This window comes from Kogia breviceps, chromosome 8, assembly GCF_026419965.1.
Source record: "Kogia breviceps isolate mKogBre1 chromosome 8, mKogBre1 haplotype 1, whole genome shotgun sequence".
NCBI classification, from domain to species: Eukaryota; Metazoa; Chordata; class Mammalia; order Artiodactyla; family Physeteridae; genus Kogia; species Kogia breviceps.
In genome coordinates this window covers 1,002,903-1,023,817 of record NC_081317.1, presented here as the reverse complement: position 1 = coordinate 1,023,817, position 20,915 = coordinate 1,002,903, and the positions used below count along the sequence as shown (strand labels likewise).

At 62.5% G+C, this 20,915-nt stretch overlaps 3 protein-coding genes and 1 long non-coding RNA gene across 5 annotated transcripts in view; 2 read left to right on the top strand and 2 right to left on the bottom strand.

Annotated features, from left to right (window-relative positions):
- CCDC183 (coiled-coil domain containing 183) overlaps positions 1-462 on the top strand; it is an 8,613-nt gene extending 8,151 nt beyond the window's left edge. Inside the window, exon 14 of the mRNA XM_059072896.2 lies at positions 263-462. Coding sequence (XP_058928879.1) covers positions 263-381 — 119 coding nt within the window. The 3' untranslated portion in view covers positions 382-462. The remainder of the gene's footprint in view (positions 1-262) is intronic.
- LOC136794688 (uncharacterized) overlaps positions 1-1,613 on the bottom strand; it is an 11,393-nt gene extending 9,780 nt beyond the window's left edge. Inside the window, exon 1 of the long non-coding RNA XR_010841777.1 lies at positions 1,362-1,613. This is a non-coding gene — a long non-coding RNA (uncharacterized lncRNA). The remainder of the gene's footprint in view (positions 1-1,361) is intronic.
- On the top strand, positions 448-20,915 carry RABL6 (RAB, member RAS oncogene family like 6). Of its 2 annotated transcripts, XM_059072884.2 has the most exons (15): positions 448-1,152; positions 7,351-7,485; positions 8,763-8,810; positions 11,051-11,103; positions 12,061-12,152; positions 12,302-12,442; positions 12,992-13,097; positions 14,569-14,672; positions 16,682-17,001; positions 17,224-17,374; positions 18,235-18,447; positions 18,529-18,763; positions 19,120-19,291; positions 20,115-20,173; positions 20,278-20,915. In XM_059072884.2, exons 1-15 carry the CDS (start codon positions 1,023-1,025, stop codon positions 20,464-20,466), a joined length of 2,148 nt encoding a protein of 715 aa, XP_058928867.1. In that variant the 5' UTR covers positions 448-1,022; the 3' UTR covers positions 20,467-20,915. The 2 variants fall into 2 exon arrangements, with proteins under 2 accessions (XP_058928867.1, XP_058928868.1); XM_059072885.2 differs by lacking the exon at positions 7,351-7,485 and having other exon boundaries at positions 570-1,152.
- Positions 15,067-20,915, bottom strand: part of ABCA2 (ATP binding cassette subfamily A member 2) — a 133,466-nt gene continuing 127,617 nt past the window's right edge. The window contains exon 49 of the mRNA XM_067040253.1: positions 15,067-15,076. The gene's annotated coding sequence lies outside the window, so the exon portion shown is untranslated. The remainder of the gene's footprint in view (positions 15,077-20,915) is intronic.

The following is a 20,915-nucleotide window of genomic DNA, read 5'->3' as shown; positions in this document are numbered from 1 at the left end:
GTGATTCAGGCTTGGGGTGTGGGTTAGACAGAGGTGGTCGGGTGTGGGCTCTGGAAGGTCTGGGTGAGCCCTGGTCTGTCTCTCTCCCCGGCTGTGCGAGACCCCAAATGCCAGAGCATCAGGAACACAGAAAGTAAGAAATATACGTCGTTGGTACAATTGGCCCTGCGGTGAACGGACGCCAGGAGACAATCCAGGATCTGGGGACCCTCACGGGGCAGACGGGCTGCGGGCGCGGCTGCCCTCCCCCTCTCCTTTGCAGAGACCTTCCAGTTCGCCGACGTGGACCACAGTTACGTACCCTCGCGGGCCGATATCAAGAGGCAGGGCCAGCGTCTGATCGAGGGGAAGCTCAAGGTGGCCAAGAAGAAGAAGAAGTGACCGGAAGAGGAAGAACCCGCCTCGCCAGCACACCCCGCCCCCATGACGTCATTGGCTACACAAATAAACATTTTTCCAGGACTGCGGGGCACCTGAGGGGACGCAGATGTGGGGGACAGCGTAGGGAAGTCTGCGGGGAAGGTGGGGTGTTCGGTGTGGATCTGGGCCCGAGGGTTCAGGGGTAAGAGTGCGTAGGGGGTCCGGGCTGAGCTGAAACCCTGGGGGCAGTTCGGAAGGCGGGACTGCGCAATCCGCAGCCCCTCACCTGCACCGCCCCGCGCGAGAGCGTACCTCCGCGCGCCACCCGCCCGTGGCCCTCACGGCGCCCCGTAGCCGCACGCCCCGCGACCGCAGCATTCTGCGCACGCGCACCTCTCCACGCGCTGCATTCCCGTGGCCCTCGCGGAGCCCCGTAGCCGCGCGCCCCGCCGAGCCGGCGCCAAGATGGCGGCGCTGACGATCGCAGAGCGGCCGCGCCGGAGGCCGCGGGGGCCGAAGCTGAGCCTCCGCGGCTGAGCCCCTGAGCCACCCTCGAGGCAGGCGCCCGGTCGCCGGGGCCCGGGACATGGTGCGATCCGCGCCGCGCCGCCGCTGCCGCTGAACTCGAGAGCCGCGCCGGGCTCGGACGCGGGAGCGGGAAGATGTTTTCCGCGCTCAAGAAGCTGGTGGGGTCGGAGCAGGCTCCGGGCCGCGACAAGAACATCCCGGCCGGGCTGCAGTCCATGAACCAGGCGCTGCAGAGGCGCTTCGCCAAGGGGGTGCAGTACAACAGTGAGTATGGCCCGTCGTGGGGTTCCTGCGGGGGGCACGTGGAAAGTGGGGGCACGGGTGCAGGGGGCGCCGTCCCGCGGGGTCCGCAGGCCCCGGCCGCGCCGTCCAGGACTTGTGGTAACCGGGGCGGGCCTCGCCCGGGAAGCGCTGGGGGACCCGTCGCGCTCCGAGGGCCTCGCCGTCTGTGTGCAGGTGAGCTGAGCCCTTACCTGTGCCGGGCACGTTGCGGGTGCCCCAGGGGCGTTCCCTTGGGGTTGGGAGGTGATGCGGGCCGGAGAGGAGGTCCTAGAGGACCCCAGGGCCAGAAGGTGGGCTCCTCGGCCCGCGGCGCTCCCCTCTGACCTGTGGGTCATTCCCGAGGAATGCTGGCACGATGGGACATTCGAGTGAAATTGGTCCAGGCTGTTCCTGGTGCATTTGCTGTACCCTCATTGGTCCAGGTAACCTCGTCTAAGAGGGATTCTTACATAACGTGGGGAGAGTCTGTAGTGTATGACGTTTCTTAAAGGGGGTGGTGGAGCTCTCCATCCATGAATCGTGGGGTTACCCGCAAGAGAAGAGAGCGGAGGACTCCCCTGGCTCTTGTAGTTTGAGCTATGGGATTTTTCTTTGTAGACTCCGTACCCCGTTTGAAGACGGAATGTCAGCTACGCCGCACATTCTTGCCCCCTTTCTTTCTTTTTTTTTTTTTTTTAAAAAGAAGCATTTGTAAGGGATATATTTAGAAAAGCTCCAGAAGGCACAGGCTCTTACTTGTTATTGTAGAGATTTCTTTTCTCCTACGGGAAAGAGGAGTTATTTACCAGATGCCCTGAAAGCCCAGGTCGTTTCCAGTCCTCAGTTATAAATTATGTAAATTGTGTAGCTCCTAGAGGCTGACTGTCCTCTTGACCTCTTTAAAGTTTTTCCATCTTGCTGGCTTTTTGCTAGCAGCATTTAAAGATTCTTTAATGTTCTCTGCTTTTAAATTGTTTCCCTCTTTAAGTATTTACATATATTGCTACAAGATGCTGGACATTCCTCCCTTTGCTACTTTCAGGGGAGCCTTTCAGTATCTGTGATGACCCATATTTCAGTAATAATGTACCATATTAAGAAATTGATTGGGGCTTCCCTGGTGGCGCAGTGGTTGAGAGTCCGCCTGCCGATGCAGGGGACACGGGTTCGTGCCCCGGTCCGGGAAGATCCCACATGCCGCAGAGCGGCTGGGCCCGTGAGCCATGGCCGCTGAGCCTGCGCGTCCGGGGCCTGCCCTCCACAACGGGAGAGGCCACAACAGTGAGAGATCCGCGTACCGCAAAAAAAAAAAAAAAAAAAAAAGAAAAAGAAAACTGATTGGAAAGACTTTGGATTTAAAAGAGGGATCGTTTTGCATGTATTTTACCCAATTTTGTGTGTATTTCTCTCACATTCCAAGAAGAGAATAGTAAGTCAAAATACTCATGTACACAAGTCTTTACAATCTACCTTTGGTTCCCTTATTTAATTTTATTATTTATGGTATTATTTTTTAAAACTTAATCTTAGTCCTTTGGAAACTGGACCTGAAAAATGTTCACCTTTGGAAAAGCACTCCCTGGTGGGCACACCCCCGGTCCTGGGTGGGCGGGAGTAAAAAAGTAGAAAGGACATTGGAGTCCTTCCAGAGAAGAGACCCGCCTCAGGAAGTTGGGGAGAAGGGGGGCAGATTCTGATCTGTGACAAAATGAATGAAAGGTGGTGCAGTTGAGAGAAACGGGGTGCTGCGCCCACAGGACATTTCAGGGTGATGCTGCCCCTGTAGTTGGCTAATACTGCAATTTTGAAACTTTTAAATTTTTTTTATTAGTTAGTAGAATAGAACATTTCTAATATTTATTTCCCAAAACATCTTACTTAGGGGAGCAAACCAGCAATATGATAGTTATAGACTCAGGACTTCTATGGGTAAGAATTGATGAGTGTCTCTTACAGAACCTTGTCCTCCTGGGGCAGATAAGTCATTTTCTTTGAAATTGCTCTGATGATGAGAAGTGACACCCATGCAGAGTCCCAGCATACACATCCTGTTTGGAATCAAAACCCAAATGAGACATTGGACGATGTCCATGGTTTCGAAGTCATTAGCGTGTAAAGTGGAAGGATGCTACCTGTGCTGGTCTGCTCTTTCTACCTGTGTTGGGTCCAGTGGGGAAGCACCGGTCTTGTGCATTTCGTCCGGACTGCCCTGGCTCCAGGCTGCATCCGTCACGGAGAAAGCCTCCAGACATCAGGACGACCAGAGTCCTGGCTGGATTTCAGTGCTAGAGCTTAAAAGGGAGTTAAACACTTCCTTGCCAAGAAACCTTTGAAAGGTTGGTTTCTGGATAAGAGAGCTTTTTCTTTCGGAAATAAGCAGCTGTGTTTGGCAAACTATTTGACCTGCCGCAGCAGGGCCGATTTGCAAATTCCCGAGCGTTTGCTGCCCGTGATCTGCCACGTTTTCATTTATAGGTTTTCCTTCCCTAGCGTTCATTTACTTAGCAAATATTTACTGAGCGTAGATCAGTGAAAACCCAGACAGCAGTCTCTGCCTTGTGGAGCTTCCATTCTAGTGGGCGTAGAAAGGCAGACTCTGGGCACTAAACATGATGAGGAGGTAACCATATAACCCACCTGAAGGGTGGAGGAGTGGAGCAGGGTGGGGGCTGGGGTTGGGCCTCGTGGAGAAGGGCCGAGGGGGTCACAGCGGAGCGAGGTCAGGAGAGAGGCACGGGGGGCCAAGCCGCAGAAGTGCGGCCCTCACCCCATCCTGGGGACTCCGTGAACGGGACACCTTAGAGGGCTCTGAGCAGAGGAGCCACTGCTGCGGTGGGGGTGAGGGGCCGCCCAGGAGGAGGTGGCCAGCTGGGCGCCTGTCTAGTGATCCCTGCTGGTGCTAAGGAGAAAAGGCATCGTTGGATTTCAGTTGTGCCTCCTGCAGAGTGATTGATGGCATCATTTGCATCCAAGATAAACCATACTTTTTTTTTTGTATGAAAATACAAAAAAAAGATTCCCTGTCTTGCAGGAAATGTGTGGCAGTGTGAGTGAATTGCTGTTGAATCAGGGAGTGGAAGAGATTCTTGGGTCCTGTAGTAGATCCCTGTGTCTTCTGCATCGTATCTTTACTTACAGTAAAAGAAAAGACGTAGAGTAGAAATAGAGAGTTATTCTGTTTAGTAAAACGTCGGGCATGCCACGTGCTTCTTAAGCAAAGGACTCCTCATCACTCCTTGGGTGAATCTTAATTATGGGTTTTTCAGTGAATCACTTATTTAGCTTATCTGAGCCAATGACTAAGGTTCTGAGATTGATTTGACTTTTTAATTTAAAAGTAGAGGCCAGGGCTTCCCTGGTGGCGCAGCGGTTGAGAGTCCACCTACTGATGGAGGGAACACGGGTTCGTGCCCCGGCCCGGGAGGATCCCACGTGCCGCGGAGAGGCTTGGCCCGTGAGCCATGGCTGCTGAGCCTGCGCATCTGGAGCCTGTGCTCCGCAACGGGAGAGGCCACAACAGTGAGAGGCCTGTGTACCACATACACACACACACACACACACACACACACACAAACAAAACAAAACAAAACAAAACAAAAAAAGTAGAGGCCAATTCCTTTTTTTAATGGATGAAACCACATCATTTTATTTATTTCTGACGTTATACGGTTTCTTCTAATTACCCTTTTTGAAGAGTAAATTTCAAATTTTAAAAGGATTTCAGTTGAAGTTTGCATTCTCAAAACAGAATAGAAAACAAATATCCATATATGTTAAAATTGGTGAAGATATAAAAGAAGGAAACAGTTCTAAGATTATATCAAGACTCTGGACAGACAAGCAGTGTTTGAAAAAAGAACCAAAGAGAAGACCCTCCAGAAATGAAAGAGCACGGTCACGAAAACAAAAAGCCAGCAGGTAGGCGAAGCAGCATAATAGCTGAAGGTGGCGTTGGCACCTGGCAGGGAGATGCGGGCCCAGAACTGAGCGATGCCCACACACGTGTGATCTGAGTCTCAAGGAAAGAATAGCAGGGATGGAAAAGAGGCAGTTACTGCAGAAATGCAGGCTAGGACCTTCTGGAGTTCCCGGAGTACATGAAACTCCAAGAAACCCAAGGCCAGGGCTTTCAAACTCCCAGAGTTGGACACATCATGGGAATTCAGGACAGCAAAATCAACGAGGAAAATTGTAGAAGCGACCAGCGCAAGCAGAGGGACAGCCAAGAGCCTGACAGCATGCTGACAGCGATGGTGGTGGAGATGTTCCTGAGGCGGAATCCTGGGTGGCCTAGAAATCTACACCGAGTGAGTGAGTGCGATTCAGCGCCTCTCCGGTCTAAGATGGACAGTTTCTGTGCGAAGGTTCCTGCTGAGATAAATCCCGGGCGAGGTACTCCAGACAGATGGAGGGGGAGCTCGGGAGATGGAGGAGGTTAGCAAGGCGCGGAAATGGGTGAACAAGCATCGCGACTCCCGTGGGGAACGCAGAGGAGAAGCCAGAGCGCTAGCAGTCAGCGTGTAACCCACGATGGCGTGACCAGAGCTGTGTGTAAGTGGGAGCCAAGGACACGTATTAACTTCAGACTTTACTGCAGCAAAGGTGTGTGTTAAAAATTTAAGAATAGAAATAGATCTCAAATTTTCCAAATAAATACCAGGCAAAAGAGGAGTAAAAGAAAAAAACCAAAAACCTCGCCCAACATGAGAGAAGGCAGAAAAGAGGGGAGGGAACCCCGGAAGTGACTAGAAATGATCACGTGTGGTGGAGGGGGTTACCCACCTCTGTTGGCCACCAGGGAATGTGAACAGGCAGACGCTCCAGCGAAAGAAAGACTGTGATTTGATTTCTTTCTGGCTGTGTGGTGTGTAAGAGACACGTCCAACCCACGATGGCATAGAAAGGTTGAAAGCAGGGTTGTGGAACCAGGCAGTGGGTCAATATCAGCCACAAGGAAGCTGCACCCGTGGGGTCCTCGTGCTGGAGCTGTGGGGACTCACACTGGGTGCAGGTCAGACAACCGGCCAGGCGAGAGGAAGACTCAGTAAAGAGCAGGTGTCTGCACCCAGCCCCACTCGAACCAAGGAGCGTCCCTAACACTGACCGTCCGAACAGACACCCAAGAATATGTGTCATAGAAACCACATTCTGTGGCCACAGTGAGTGGAACTGGATAGGAATAACAAAAAGTACAGCTTTGGGGGCAATCTTAAAAATATTTCTGAATAATTTATGGCTCAAAGAAGTATTTGTAATCCCGTGATAATGAACACTCACGTACTTGTGGCGGCCATCAGCCTGAGACTCCAGCGTGAAAACCCAGGAGAAGAACAGGATAAACCTCGAGAGAGTCAAAGGGAGTAAACGACAAAGACAAAAGCAGAAGCAAGTCGTCTTTAAGAAGGATCAGTGGAGGCGTCCCACAAAACACACAGGGTGTGTGTGCGTGCCTGGTCGCGTAGACGAACCTCTGGGGAGATTAATTAAAAAGACAAAACAAATATCCGCAAGGATGAAGAGTGCACAGCAGCAACCACGAAGTCTGGAACATGCAAGGTCACGGGTGACTTGGTGCCGGTACACTGAAAACGTAGAAGGTGGCGCCCTAGAGGATGGCCGGGTGAGAAGCACGGAGTCCACGCCGGCCCTCCAGGTGCTCGGTGCCCGTGGGGGAGACGCTGCCCCCAGCCCTCCACGTCCACGCTCCTAAATACTGGTTGAGCAAGCAGAGTAGAATCCAGGCTTCCTGTCGTCACCCCAGATGTGGTCTCGAGGAGCCCTGCGTCCCGTAGAATCCTGCACCGAAGATGCCGGGGCTCTGGGAAGGTAGGGTAAGAGCAGACGTGGGAATCGTGGGGCCTGCAGAGCTGAGCACAGCCTGCCCCAACCTGCCCCACGGGCACCCGGCTCTGGAGCACTGTGTTCCCGAGTGCAGAGTCCCAAGGTCGACCACCTGCCCCGGAGGAAGTCCGTCGGGGGCCTGGGGGAGAGCAGGGCTGCCGGTCCCCCGAGCGAGCGAACGTGTGCCCACGGCCTCGTCCCTCTGGGGGCTCCTGGCCAGCCCACCTCACTCAGCTCTCCTGGCTCGCCCGCCACACTGACCACGTCTGTGCACAAGAAGCCATGCGTGGACTCTCTCAATGGAGTGAAAGTTTGCCTTTGCCTTGACCGTTTGCCTGATCTGTGCTTTCTGCCCCGCAGTGAAGATCGTGATCCGAGGGGACAGGAACACGGGCAAGACAGCCTTGTGGCACCGGCTGCAGGGCAAGAAGTTCGTGGAGGAGTACATCCCCACACAGGAGATCCAGGTCACCAGCATCCACTGGAGCTACAAAAGTGAGGGCGGCGGGGGGCGGGGCGGGCTTCCCGGGGGGCGGGGCGGGCACCGGCCTGCCGGGTAGGGTTTTCCTCCCGTCATCCTCCCCCACCCTGGGGTTGTCACAGGAGCACCGCGCACGCATGAACTGGGGGGCTCATCAAAGCTGCTCTGGGGTCGCCCTGAAGTCCCCTGTCCTACGGGAGACTCGGTCCACTTGGGGAGCGGGGCCAGAGGCCCAGACCTTCGGACGTGCCGGGGGCAGAGCCTCCGGGCGGGGACCATCCTGGCCACGGCGCATGCTGGGCCCCAGCAGACAGAGGCCCCTTGGGCCTTGGAGCCCAGCTCCCGGTGGCAGTTGTAAAGTGCCGGTCCCCACAGGCTTCTGGGAGGGGGTCTGTTGGCGAGATTGCCCGGTGGGCAGAACACACGTGGCGGCCACCCGGCCGTAGCCAGAATGGTGGGCACCTCCGCTCCGCCCCTGGGGGACAGCGACCACGGGGCGCCCCGCTGGGCGGGAGGGGATCCACTCTGCGTGCGCAGGAGCCAGAGAGCAAAAAGACCTTTGAGCCATTTTAAACACGCCTTTGCGTTGAAAAAACAAAATCCAGCGGGCCAACGGCAGGACACACCGGCCTTTGTAGAAGTTCCGACTCCCTCTGAGGGCTGGCCAGGCTGCGACGTAGGACAGCTGTGTGGACTCAGTGTTGCCCTGCCTGCCAGCTGCACAGGGAAGCCTCACCCCCTAGGGCACCCCTTCCCGGTATGGGGTGAAGTTGGCGGGGACAGCGCACTTCTTGTGCCCTGCAGCTTGGTGGCGGGTGCCCGGCAGTTCCCCGCCTCTCCCCTCTCCCCACGGAGTCCCTGGGGTGGCGGGTGGAGCCGCTGATGGCCCAGGCATGTGCACGGGCCCTGACGCCAGACTGGCCAGTCCCAGAGCCTGCTCCCCTGGCCCCCCGCACCCAGCAGGGCGGAGACCTCTGCCAAGGAGCAGGGACAGAATCACTGGAACTGGGCCTTCCCGCAGAAGCGGGGCCTGGGTCCTGGCTGGGCACGAGCCCGACCCCGGGACCCTTTGGGACACGGGGTCGTGTCAGCTGAGGAGGTGACCACATTGTTCCCTGCCTTCCAGGGAGGGGGTGTCCTGGGCACAGCGCCCACTAGCCTGGGCGGGAGCAGGGGCCCTTGGGGAGGCGCCGGGTGGGGACAGTGACATCCACACGGCCCCTGAAGGCCGCCCATCTTTGAAACCGGAAGTTCACGCTGGGTGCTGATCTTACTGTTTTCCCCGTTTTAGCCACTGACGATATCGTGAAAGTTGAAGTCTGGGATGTAGTTGACAAAGGTAAGTCAGATCCTTCTGTGAGCGTGCTTTTCTCTTGCAAGCTTTGCTTGTGCTGTGGAGGACAGCTGTCCTCTCTCCCTTGCTGGCGGCCCCTCCTCTGCCACCTCCTGGCGCCTCGGTCCCTTGACTCTGGCTGCTGGGCACAGGGGCCATCGGAGGCCTGGCTCTGTGCTGACCGTGCCGTTGGGCTCCGGGCGTGTGGTCCAGGGTGGAACCCCCAGTGCTGCCCAGTCGGGGCACCATGGTCTTTGCTCTTGAAACACCTGTTCCACCCGCTTGAGCTGAGCACTTGGCCATGGAGGGCAGACACGGACCGCACCCAGAGGCTCTGTGGGGCTGTTCCGGGAGCCCTTCCTGCAGCACCGTGGGTGTGGCAGCCCACCTGTTCCTGCCCCTGTGCTCAGAGCCAAGGGTCCTTGGCTTCTGAAGTGGCGTGAGCTTTCGGGGACCCCAGCACGCACACCCCAAGTGGCCGTGCCTGTGTGCACCAGGCAGGCGGGGTGGGGCGCGTGGGCATTTGCGCCCCCAGCGTTCCATCTCATTCATTCCCTCCTTGCCCCCAGGCCATAGGCCCCTCCTCTGTGATGCTCGTGGTCTGACCTCACAGGTTTGACCTCCGACCCCCAGGCCTGGCCTCTGACCCCGCAGGCCTGCTATAGCTCCTCCCGTCCTTCAGGGACAAAGGGAGGTTGTCTTCTACGAGCTTGTGATTTCTGGTGCGGGACACGCGCGCTCTCCTACACCACGTTCTTCGGAGGTGGGTTTGGGTTCCGAGGACCCACCGAGCCGGGCGAGGACGCGGCTGCCCTGAGCCCGAGCGCCACGCCGGGGCTGCTGCCGCCAGGATGCTTTGAACCCCATGGGGCCTGGAGGGCCCTCGTGCTCCCGACTGCGCTCGCGCTGCGTCCTGGGTGCATGTGGCCGGGTAGCACTAGGAAGCAGCCCCTTGCGGCCCAGCCGCCATCCCGGCTGTGAGGGGGAGCCGTCGCTTGGGCCAGGCTGCCCTCCGTGCCCCGGCGCATCCCACGCCCCTGCCCCCGCGTGCCTGGCTCCGACTCCCTGGGTCTGCCCTCATTCGGGACGGGATGCCCGTGTCCAGGATGGGCTCTGTCTTTGGCGACGGGACCCCTTCCACGCAGCAGCGTGTCGTGTCCTCAGTGGACGGAACGGCCTCATGGTACAGAGGCAGACACTGCCCTGTGCTGGGAACCTCCGAGCACCCCACTTCCCGCCCATGGAAGGGCGGTGATGGGCTGGCCGCAGTTCCCTGGGTGGCTGTTCACCACAGAGCTCCTCGCAGTGCGGAGAGGAGGCTTGCTCATGTGCTGGCAGCCTGGGGCGGGGGCAGCATTCCGTGTGAGCGCTCGGCATCCCCACAGCTCCGTCCTCGGGTCCCCCTCGGGTGGCAGTCTTCAGAGTGGGAAGGAAAAGTGCCTTCTCCACCACCCTAACTGGTCCCCTGTTGGACACGGTCCGAGGCTCGTCCACAGCAGCAAAGGGCATCGCGTTGGAGGGGGGTGGCAGCGGCTGAGAGACGGTGCCCCTCACGGTGGGGGTGGGCGCGGCGTAACTCTGGCTGCCGGGCCCTCCTCCCAGGAGCGCGGGCCCAGGTCCCGCTCCGCTCGCGGCCGGGCGGTGGTGGCGCGTCCTGGGCTTCGGCCACACCTGTCGACAGTCGTCATGCTCGGGCCTCGACCCTGTGGCCCCAGGCATCCACTGGGAGGGCGCGAGGTGGCCAGCGTCTGTGGAGCTGGGGCGCCTCCAGAGACGGGATCGGAGGGTGGTGAGAGGTTCTGGGAGAGGCTGTGGAAGAGGCAGAGGGCGGCCTTCTAATAAACGAACCCCGGTTTGTTGGTTTCGCCCAGCCCGCTGCTCTGAGACTGAGGGCCCTGGGCCCCTAGGGTGACAAGTGGTCCTTCCTCCCCTGTCAGAAATGTCTGAGACGGAGGGAGGGGGGGGCGGGCGTGGGAGCTCCTACTGCTCAGGTGGTTCCACGGCTTCCTGGCCCCAAGCCCAGCTCGTCCACCCTCAGCACCGGCTCAGGGAGCCTCCGTGGCCTCCCTGGGCTCCTGGCCATGTCCAGCCTTAAGGTTCCGGGGGCTCCAACCCCAGCCCGTAAGGCACCTACTGGAGGTGGGCGCAGGGGCATGGGGACAGCGGGACCCAAGGAGGGGCTGCTACCCCCTCAGGCCGTGCTTGGGCCCTGCGCTCCACCCTGTGACTTTGCGTCTTGTCTTAAGGAAAGTGCAAGAAGCGCGGTGATGCGTTGAAGATGGACACTGACCCCCAGGAGGTGAGCTGCGCCGGTTCCCACGCGGCCCACTGTTTCGGGTGGGGGGTTGTGCGCGGGCAGCCGCTCTTCAGACCCCTCTGCCTCCTGCCTGGCCTGGCCCTCGTGAGGACCCCGTCTGTGCTGGTGGGCTCAGGTGGGCTCAGTGGCCACTCCCGTGCTGCCCTTGGTCGCGTTGGGGCGGCTGGGGTCACCTGAGCTGCTGCTCTGTGTCAGGGACGCCTGCCAGACCCTACTCGGAGTTGGGGTGACCGGCGAGGTATTTAGGCGAAGTGGCCAAATTTTATATCCGTGTTACAAAGGCCTCAGCCGTTAAAAGCATAGGCATACCTTCAGGTGTGGCCCCGGGCACACGTGGGCATGGGTGTGGCTCCGAGAGGGCTCTCTCCACGGCTGCCACCTCAACACAAAGAAGTCAGGGGCCAGCTAGCACTCCTTCCCGTCTGCAAAGCTTTCTGATGGCTTCCAAGGGCCCTTCTCTCCGTGTCCTCCTGTCCGTAGATGGCCTCCTGCCAGCGGGCAGCCTTTAGGACTCCCTTTTAGGACAGGAAGATTCAGTGACTGCCTGGCCCAGGTCTGTGTGGTCTTTGTGGGCATGTTGCCACCGCCCCCAGCACTGCAGCCTCCCTGGTGTGTGCGCTCTGGAAGGTTCTCTGGGACATGCATCCTCAGCTCTGCAACGCATTTCTTCATCTCATTTGTCCCAGCAGTGGGGCGTCCGTGAGCCCCAAGGTCAGGACGCTGCCGACGGCCAATGCGGGAGACCCTCAGTTGAGGGCGGGCACGACGTGGCCTCCACTCCAGATAACCTTGCGTCTGCGGGTTTTTTCCCGAAATGAACATAGCCGTTGTCTGTTCAGTTGTAAAAGTCCCGCCCGGCCTTTCCCAGGAGAGGGTGGGTGCTCACCTGGGGGCCTGGCCTGGGGCACCGTCTCTGAGGCCCGACTCCCCCATCCCCAGGCGGAGTCCGAGATGGCCCTGGATGCCGAGTTCCTGGACGTGTACAAGAACTGCAACGGGGTGGTCATGATGTTCGACATCACCAAGCAGTGGTAAGGGCTCTGGCCCGCGAGGGCATCCAGGAGGGCACTCCGTGCTGCTTGAGGGCTGGCCGGGGGCAGTGTGCACGCTGGCCATTCCGCCACACTCTTCCCTGGGGGCCGAAGCTAAGGCGGGTCTCTCCCCACGTGTGCCTCCCAAGGACGTTCAACTACATTCTCCGGGAGCTTCCCAAAGTGCCCACGCACGTGCCTGTGTGCGTGCTGGGGAACTACCGCGACATGGGCGAGCACCGCGTCATCCTGCCCGACGACGTGCGAGACTTCATCGACAACCTGGACAGGTGGGTGCCGGCTCGCAGGCGCGGCCGCTGCCGGTCGGCCTCTGCCTGGGACGCTCTTGCTTGCGCCCTCCTCTGCCTCGAGCCCTGGCCGCCCACCCAGCTGCACGGCCCCGGCTCCCCAGGTGCGCCGGCTCCCCGGCTTCCCTGCCCCTCTGCGATGGGGACACGGACCTGGAGGGTGGGCTGTGGGTGGGCAGGACCGAGGGTGGGCAGCTGGCTTCCTGGCACCGAGCGGTCCCAGGTGCCAGGTGGGGGCGGCCTCCCTCCATCTCTGAGGCCGGGGCCAGGCGCTGGGGATGGTGCGTCGAGGTCCTGCCGGGGCAGGCAGGCAGCGCCTTCCTGGTCCGGGCATCCCCGGGTGGGCGCCCGGCTAAGCAGAGCCCTCTGAACTTCAGGTCTCCTCCCGGGGACTGTGAGCCCGTCACCCACAGGAGGCACCTCAGCCCTGCAAGGGGGTGCTGGTGCCAAGGGTGGCCCGGCCCAGCGGGGCCAGGCCACGCTGCCCGCTGCCACCACCGTCTCTCGTGTCTCCGTGCTTTTCACGAACAGGCCCCCAGGGTCTTCTTACTTCCGTTACGCTGAGTCCTCGATGAAGAACAGCTTCGGTCTCAAGTACCTGCACAGGTTCTTCAATATCCCGTTCTTGCAGCTCCAGGTGAGCCCCGCCGGCAGGGGGCAGGGGGCAGGGCTTGGATCTGCCGGGGCCGCTGTGTGCAGGGATGGGGCCCGAGCGGGCGGGCAGCTTGGTGGTTTGGCTGGAGTGAGGCCATCAGTTAGGATGCCATGTGTGGGTGCTGGATGGCCCACCCTGTCCCCTCCCCTTGCCCGGTGGTCTGGGACCTGGGCCTTTCTGGAACCACGGACCCAGCTGCGGGAGAACATGGGTGTCCTTACACGTTCTTCCCGGGAGCTGCGACCCTCTGCGCTGACCCCTGCTGGGGCCCTCGTGTGTCCGTCCTCACCGTGGAGGTGCACTCGGCCCCGGCACCCAGATCAGGACACCTCAGATCCTCCCTGTGGCCGTGCCGCTGTGGACCTGGCCCCTCTCTGGCGACAGGTGCCGGAATGGGCCCGAGAAGCCCCTGCCCTCCTCCCCGTGCTGTGCAGCCCTTTGCCGTTGGCGTTATTGACCCTCGTATTTGGGAACAGTTGTAGGTTTGCAGAGAGCGCAGAGGGTGCCCGTGCCCCGGTTCCGTTCCCCGATCGCAGCCTTGTGTTTCCACGGTGTTCCCGTCGAGACCACAGAACCAGGCTTTGTGGGCACCTCCCGCCAGCCCTCTGTCCCGGGCCCCACCCGGCCCGCCCCACACGTCGTGGTCACTCTTCCACGGCTGCGCTGGGCTGTGACGGTTCCCCAGACGTGCCTGGCTCGGGGTCTCTCTGACCTCAGATGGGTGATGGGCTTTTGTGTGCGAGACCCCAGAGGTGACTGCCCTGCTCATCACATAGCGGGGACATGTGTCACCCACGTGGCTTGTCACTGGGACATTGACCCGTGGCCCTTGCAGCCACAGTGGCTTCTGTTCTTTATCCAAAAGGATTTAGAACTTAATCGGGTGAGCGGCTGTCTTTCCTTTCCTCTCGCCTTCTTTTGAAGAGGCGAGGCCTCTGCGGGCCAGGGCGGCGGGCATTTCCAGGGTGTCCAGACCTCGCAGATGTGCCAGCACCCTTTCCTGGGTGTTGATTCACGTCGCCTGTAGGGGTTCCTTTAACTTGCTGTCCAAGTAAGACGTGCACACAAATCGCAGGAAAACACCCCCGGCGTGGGTTGCGGGGTGGCATCGGGCAGGATGGAAGCTGGAAGCCGCTGCTGATGCTGAGCCTGGGGCTGGCAGGAAGCGTGTGTCTTTCAGCAAATGTTGGCGCTTCTTACACCTTGGGGTCCCTTGTGTGAACTGGGCGCCGTCCCTCTGGGCGGTTCGCTCATGTCACCCCTCTGCCCCTGGAGCCCTGCAGGGCAGCCGAGGCATCGTGCGCCCCTGGGCGAGGCCGTGCGGGCTCCCGGCTCCAGGTACTCAGCTTGAGGTGGTTTTGTCCATCGAGGGCCAGCCGAGGGGGGTGCCAGGCTGAAGGGGTGGCTCACCGCAGTGACGGTCCCAGCTCGGGCGTCTGCTTCCTTTCCGCAGAGAGAGACGCTGCTGCGGCAGCTGGAGACGAACCAGCTGGACATCGACGCCACGCTGGAGGAGTTGTCCGTGCAGCAGGAGACCGAGGACCAGAACTACGGCATGTATGTCGGCCGCGGCTGCCCTCAGCGTTTAGACCCTGCAGGCGGGGCTCTGCGGGCAGGCGGCGCGTGTGCCCTGGGGGCCGGGCCTCCCTCTGAGCTCAGGTGTGTGCTCAGCGGGGCCGCGGCACGACGGCTACGCGCCCGCGTAGGTCTCTCTGCGTGCAGTTGTGTTCCTCAGAGAAACAGAGTCGTTGCCGCTTTGAACGCGGTCCAGGCCCCGTGGGAAGGGGGCGAGGGTGGCTCGCTCCGCGCTGTCAGGCCTCGGCTCTTCCTTGGGAAGCAGACACCGGGCTCCTGCTGACCCTGAGGACGTGAGGTCGGGCACCCCAGGGCCCCGCCGCCCCTGCCCACTGAGCTCTTCGGGCCCGGCCCGCTTTAACCGGGCGTGACGGGCGCACAGCGTGGCCGTCAGTTCACGGAGGTGCTCCTGCAGCCGCCCCCGGGCACAGCCGCCTGCCTCGCGGGGGTGGAGGGAACATGGCGTGCAGGCCCGGTGCAGCTGTAGGCGCTCCAGCCGCCCGGCCCCGGCCTGCTTCTGTCCGGGCCGGCCCACCTGTCAGCCGCCTGGCGTGCAGAAGGGGGAGCCGCTGACCCGGCCACGCGTCCACCCCAGGCCCCAGCAGGACTGGCCACCCGGACGCTTGCCGGCCGAGGCCCCGTCCCTGTTTTGACGTCGGTTTCCAAGACCGATAGTGGAGAGAGCTCCTTGACCTTGGAAGGCGTGTGGGGTGGGAACCGAATCTCCTTGTCCGTGATAATGGAGGAAGGGGCGTTGTCCTGGCGCTTCCAGCAGGACTGCCGAGCGGGTGGGGGGCAGGCCCTCCTCTGCCTCCGCAGGGGCTTGGGGCACCCAGAGCAGGTAGCGGGCCCGTCCGCCTTCCACAGCTCGTGGGGGAAGGCCTAACCCCGAACCACCCCTGAGACAGGTGCTTCCTTTGTTTTGTTGAATTACCCAAATGTCCGGGCTGTGGGGCAGAGCAGGCTGCTTCCCCATCTGTGCTCACAGCCTGGAGCACGGGCTCTGACTGCGGCCCAGGCAGGACCCCTGCACCTCCCAGCCGCCCCAGATGGACTCGACGAAGGGCCTTTGGGTCTCCAGAGAAAGACCCAGCTGCCGGTTCTGGAACAGCAGGAGTCGTTCAGGGGGGCGGAGGGGTCACCTGCTCTGGCTGCCAGGCTGGCCTCCCCGTGGACGCCACCCCGGGGCTGACCAGCTCCTGCAAGGTGTCCTCTGAGTGAGAGCCCGGGTGCCTGGCGTCACCAAGCAGAGCGTCCCTGGGGAGGTGGCAGCTGGAGCCTCCCCGCAGCGCCCGCCCCCAGCCGGCCCCCGGGACCAGGCCACTGGGAGCAGGCGGTGCCAGCGGGGCTCGGCAGTGGTGTCCCTGTGACCTCCCCTGGGCGGCTGGGGGACCGGACGAGGTCTGGGGTGGATCCTGCTAGCAGCCGCCTGCGCCAGGACCCAGTGCCTTGCCCGTCCTTCCTCCCCCCCCCACCCCCCTGGCCCCCCGGGACCCTGGCCCACGAGCACAGGCCAGCTCTCCATTCCACACCCTGCGGGAGGAGGGCCCTGCTACAGGCCTGGGTGATACCAGGGTCCTCAGCCGGTGGGACAGTCGGGCCCAGGCCGCCCGGGTCTAGGCCCCTCCCTGTCTGGGAGGGTTGCAGCCTCTCCCTGTAGGTGGGTCCTAGAAACAGGGTCAGGGGGTTTAGGGCTGGGCCACAGCAAAGCCTGCGTGTCAGCACACGTGCATCTGCACACACCCTTCCCCTCGCGGGAAGAGACTCCCGGCCAGCGTTTGTGTTTGCACCTGTCACCCCCCGCCCTTGGGGCGCTTTCAGTGTTTGCCACCAGCCCACGCTGGGAAACCTTCTGGAAAGGCAGGTAGGGGCTCTGAGCCTGAGAGCGATGACACCCCGTCACCACCAGCACAGCAGCAGCAGCCTCTGAAGAGCCTCAGGAAGAGACGCGGGGAGGTGGCTTTCTCACTCCTTGCCCCGTTTGCCCGCAGCTTCCTCGAGATGATGGAGGCCCGCAGCCGTGGCCACGTGTCCCCGCTGGCCACCAACGGGCAGAGTCCGTCCTCGGGCTCCCCATCTCCTGTGGTGCCTCTGAGCGCAGTGTCCACGGGGAGCTCCAGCCCCAGCACACCCCAGCCAGCTCCGCAGCCGCCCCTCCAGGCCCCCTTGGCTTGTCCGGGGCCCCCCGGCCCCTCGGAGGCGCCGCCGGCCCCTGCACACGCCCTGGCCCCCGCCGCACCCCCACGGCGCAGCATCATCTCGCGGCTGTTCGGAACCGCGCCGGCGGCCGAGGTGGCCCCTTCACCCCCAGGTACACCCCAGGAGCAGCCCTCGGGAGGGGGGCACAGGCGTCCCAAGTGGGGCACGGCCCTGTCTCCCTGGCCCCGGGAGCCCTTGCCGACCAGGATGCGGTCCCCCTTCTTCCTGCTGGGCGGGCAGCCCCACAGCCACACAGCGTCCCGCTTGTGACCCGGCCTGGGGTGGACCCGGCTGGGCTGGGCGCTGGGCAAGAGTTGGTGTCTGCTGTCCACAGAGCCAGCCCCAGCTTCAGAGGCCCCGGCAAGAGTCCAGAATGTGGAGGACTTTGTTCCTGACGACGGTCTTGACCGCAGCTTCTTGGAGGACGTAGCCCCGCCAAAGGATGAAAAGAAAGTTGGAGCCAAGGTCCCGCAAGACAGTGACAGGTAAGGGCGGGGCCCGGAAGGCGGGTGGGTAGCTGCTGCCATCCTCAGCCTTGGCCCTCGGCCCCTGTCAGGCGTGGACTCTGCTGCCTCCCTGGCACTGGGCGGGCAGAGGGGACAGGCACCCCACCTGCATCTGGGCGCTGGGGACAAAAGCAGAGCTGGGCCTCAGGAACTGAGGGCAGGGCAGCCTCACACCTGCAGGGAGGGGGCAGGGCGCCCCGACGGCCGGTGATCCGCCTGTCAGCGGCATCTTCCTGTCACCGACCTCCTTGGGCTGATGCCACGTGAGAGCACTGGCCAGGTGGAAGGAGGGACCCTGGGGCCAAAGAGCTGCTGTCAACTTCTCCCCCGGGGGGTGGCCCGTCGGGGCCGCACAGGAGAGGCTCGAGGCCCGGCGCACACTCTCCCTGCCCGGTGCTGAGCCCGAGTGAGACCCGCTCTTCCACCTCCACCGTCACCGCGTGTCCCAAAGTGCAGAATACCAGACCGAAGCCAGCACTGTGCTCCTGCCAAGGGAGGGCCCCACACCCCACCACCCCACGGGAGGGCACCCGCTTCAGATGTCCACCCACGGGCCCCGCCGTGGCTTTCCACTGCACGGGCATCTCTGTCCTCTCCTCAGCCCATCTCAACGCCTGCTCTCCTGTCGACCTCTGCCACAGCTCTGCTGCAGTGTGGTGGGTCCCCTACACAGACAGCCCCCAAGGCCACCCTCAACGTGGGTCCCCCTCGGCTGCGTCCACGCAAGGGCGGACAACCCCGCCGTCAGGGCCCTTGCCTGGCACAGAGGGGCCTGGAGATCAGGGTGGGCGCTCCGCACTCCCCTCGTGACCTCTGACTGCCCTGCCTGTCCTTTGCAGTGATGGGGAGGCCCCAGGAGGGAACCCAATGGTGGCGGGTTTCCAGGACGACGTGGACCTTGAAGATAAGCCGCCCAGGCGCCTGCCACCCCCGGGCCCCATCCCCCGGGAGCACATCACCCTGTCCAGCGAGGAGGAGGAAGAGGTGGCGGCAGGGCGCCACGAGGCCACCGTCCCGGCCCCCCAGAAGTGCTCTGAACCAGGAACCAAACGGTATGTTGGGGGTGGGAGGGAAGGGGTGTCCTGGGGGGGAGGGCAGCCTCAGACTCCGTGACCCTCCTGTGTGTCCTGCAGTTCCTCCACAAAGGCCTCGAGGCCACACCAGGACGCAGCTCCCAGGGCCACGGAGCCCCACTGGCCAGGCGGCACCAAGCCCCCCACCCAGGGCTCCTCTCCGGGGCTGGAGGAGGGGGAGGACAAGCAGGTGTCATCAGAGAGTGACCCCGAGGGGCCTGTTGCCGCCCAGATGCTGTCCTTCGTCATGGACGACCCTGACTTTGAGAGTGACTCAGATGCTCAGCGGAGAGCGGTGAGCACCGACCTTGGCAGCCACGCTGCCTCCGAGTCCAGGGCGCGTGGTGGGCGGGGAGTGGCGGGAAGGCACGGAAGGCACGAGAACGTGGCGGGGGACTCGCGGGGCGTGAGTCAGGGCAGCCTGGGTGAGCCGGGAGGGCTGCCCCGCAGGGGCGCTGTGTGCCAGGCCCAGGCTGCCCCCGTTCTGGGGAGGATGTGGTGGGGGACCTCGGCGTCACAGCTGCCCCGCTCAGGCCGTCGTCACTCTGGGTGAGCCCGTGGTGCGGGGCCGGCGCAGGAGCTGCGTTACGGAGTCACGTGACAGGGAACTGGGGAGGGGCTCGGCGGCCCACCTGCCCGCTCCTTCTCCAGGGTGAGTTCCCGGTGCGAGAGGACCTCTCGGACGTGACCGACGAGGAAGCCGGCCCTGTCCAGCCGCCCCCGCCCCCCAAAGCCCCCGCCCCCTCCTTCAGACCGAAGAACGACTCGGATCTCTTCGGGTTGGGGCTGGAGGACACGGGCCACAAGGAGAGCAGCGAGGAAGGTAGCTGCGGGGCGACACGCCGGCCCCTCCTTCCCCATCCCGCGGTGTCGACACTGGTGACTTGTACCGTGTCCCAGCCAGGGGCCATGTTTCTGACCCCTTTACCTGTGCCTTTGAACCTGGGGGCCCCAGAGCACGGGAGCAAGGTCAGGAGCACAGGGGCGCAAGCAGCGAGGCCATCCCACGGGGCCGGAAGCCCAGTCCCTTCTTTCTCTGTCCTGCTTGGGGTCCGGCTGTGTTCTGACGACGTCCCAGGCTTTCAGGCCAGGACGGGGCTGGAAGGATGGGCCGCTGAGGCATCTGACCGAGTGGCCACGCGGGAGGCACTTGGCGGCGTGGGCGGCGCTGCTGCGGGCTCTTCTGGACCCTCAGTCCGGCCCTGCCTTGCTGGCCCTCCGTGGAAAGAGCTGGCATGGCCTCCAGGCTGCTGAGCCCACGCGCTCCAGGGCGACCCTGGCCAGCTCCACGGCTCCCTGCCCCATCCCCAGTCTCCACCCTGGGCGGCTTGAGCCCAGCAGCGTCCCCTAGGCCGGTCCTGGAACTGCCTCGTCCCCAAAGTGGAGAGGAAAGGACCTTCCTGGGCCTGTCCTGGTGCTGAAGTGTCGGCCCGTCCACGGGAGTGGCTCCTGTTGCCTTTGTAGCCAGGGCCCCACCCAGACCCAGGGCAGAGGCTGGAGGTGCTGGGTGTTCACTCTGGGCTGTGCTCACACCGGGACCCCGGCTCAGGGCCTCTGCTAGACCCGCCCGCTCCCAGGCTCACACCATTCGGGGAGGCCCGGGCCTCTGGTCCACGGGGAGCTGACACTGCATCTCATCCGTGCAGATAAGGAGGTTAAGCGTCCCTCGAAGGAGAAGAAAAAGAAGAAGAAGAAGGGCAGAGAGGTACACACACTCCCTGAGCCCTCCTGGGTGCCCCTGGGCAGCATGGGCCCCAGGGCGGGCCCTGCTCTCTCAGCCCCTGGATGACGCTGCACCCCGCTCTCCAGGAGGAAGAGAAGGCCGCGAAGAAGAAGAGCAGGCGTAAGAAGAGCAGGGACCAGGCGGGGGACAAGGGCAGCGAGGGGCGGCGGCGGCGGGGCACAGAGAGGACTGCAGTCGACGAGCTGGAGGCCTTCCTGGGGGGCGGGGCCCCGGGTGGCCACCTCCGCGGGGGCGGCGATTACGAGGAGCTCTAGGCCTGGCCGCCACAGGCCGCAGGGCACTCCGCGTGTGCTGGGGGCGCTGGGCCTGCCCTGCGGGGAGGGGCAGCAGGCTCTGTGGGCAGCCGGCCCCCAGCGCTTCTCAGGGATGGTACTGAGGCCGAGGCGTCCCGTGAGGCGGTTTGCAGGGGTGGGGCGCTGTGCCCGTCGCCTGCCCTGCCCGGCCCCTGCTCGACCTCGGCCCGCCGCACGCACTCACCCAGGCTCGCTGCACGCAGCGGCCTCCGCTTCGGTCTCGGGGCACCTGTGCGCAGAGCGCAGGCGGCGCTGGCGCCCCTCTGGGGGCAGCTCTTTGCAGGCATGGCGACCGGCCCTGCACCTGAACCTGAGCTCGGGCGCGCGCAGGCCGGGCGGGGAGGCCCTCGACGCTCGTGTCTTTTCGTCGTCTTTCCACACCACTCGGACCATAAAGCTCTCCTGTTTCA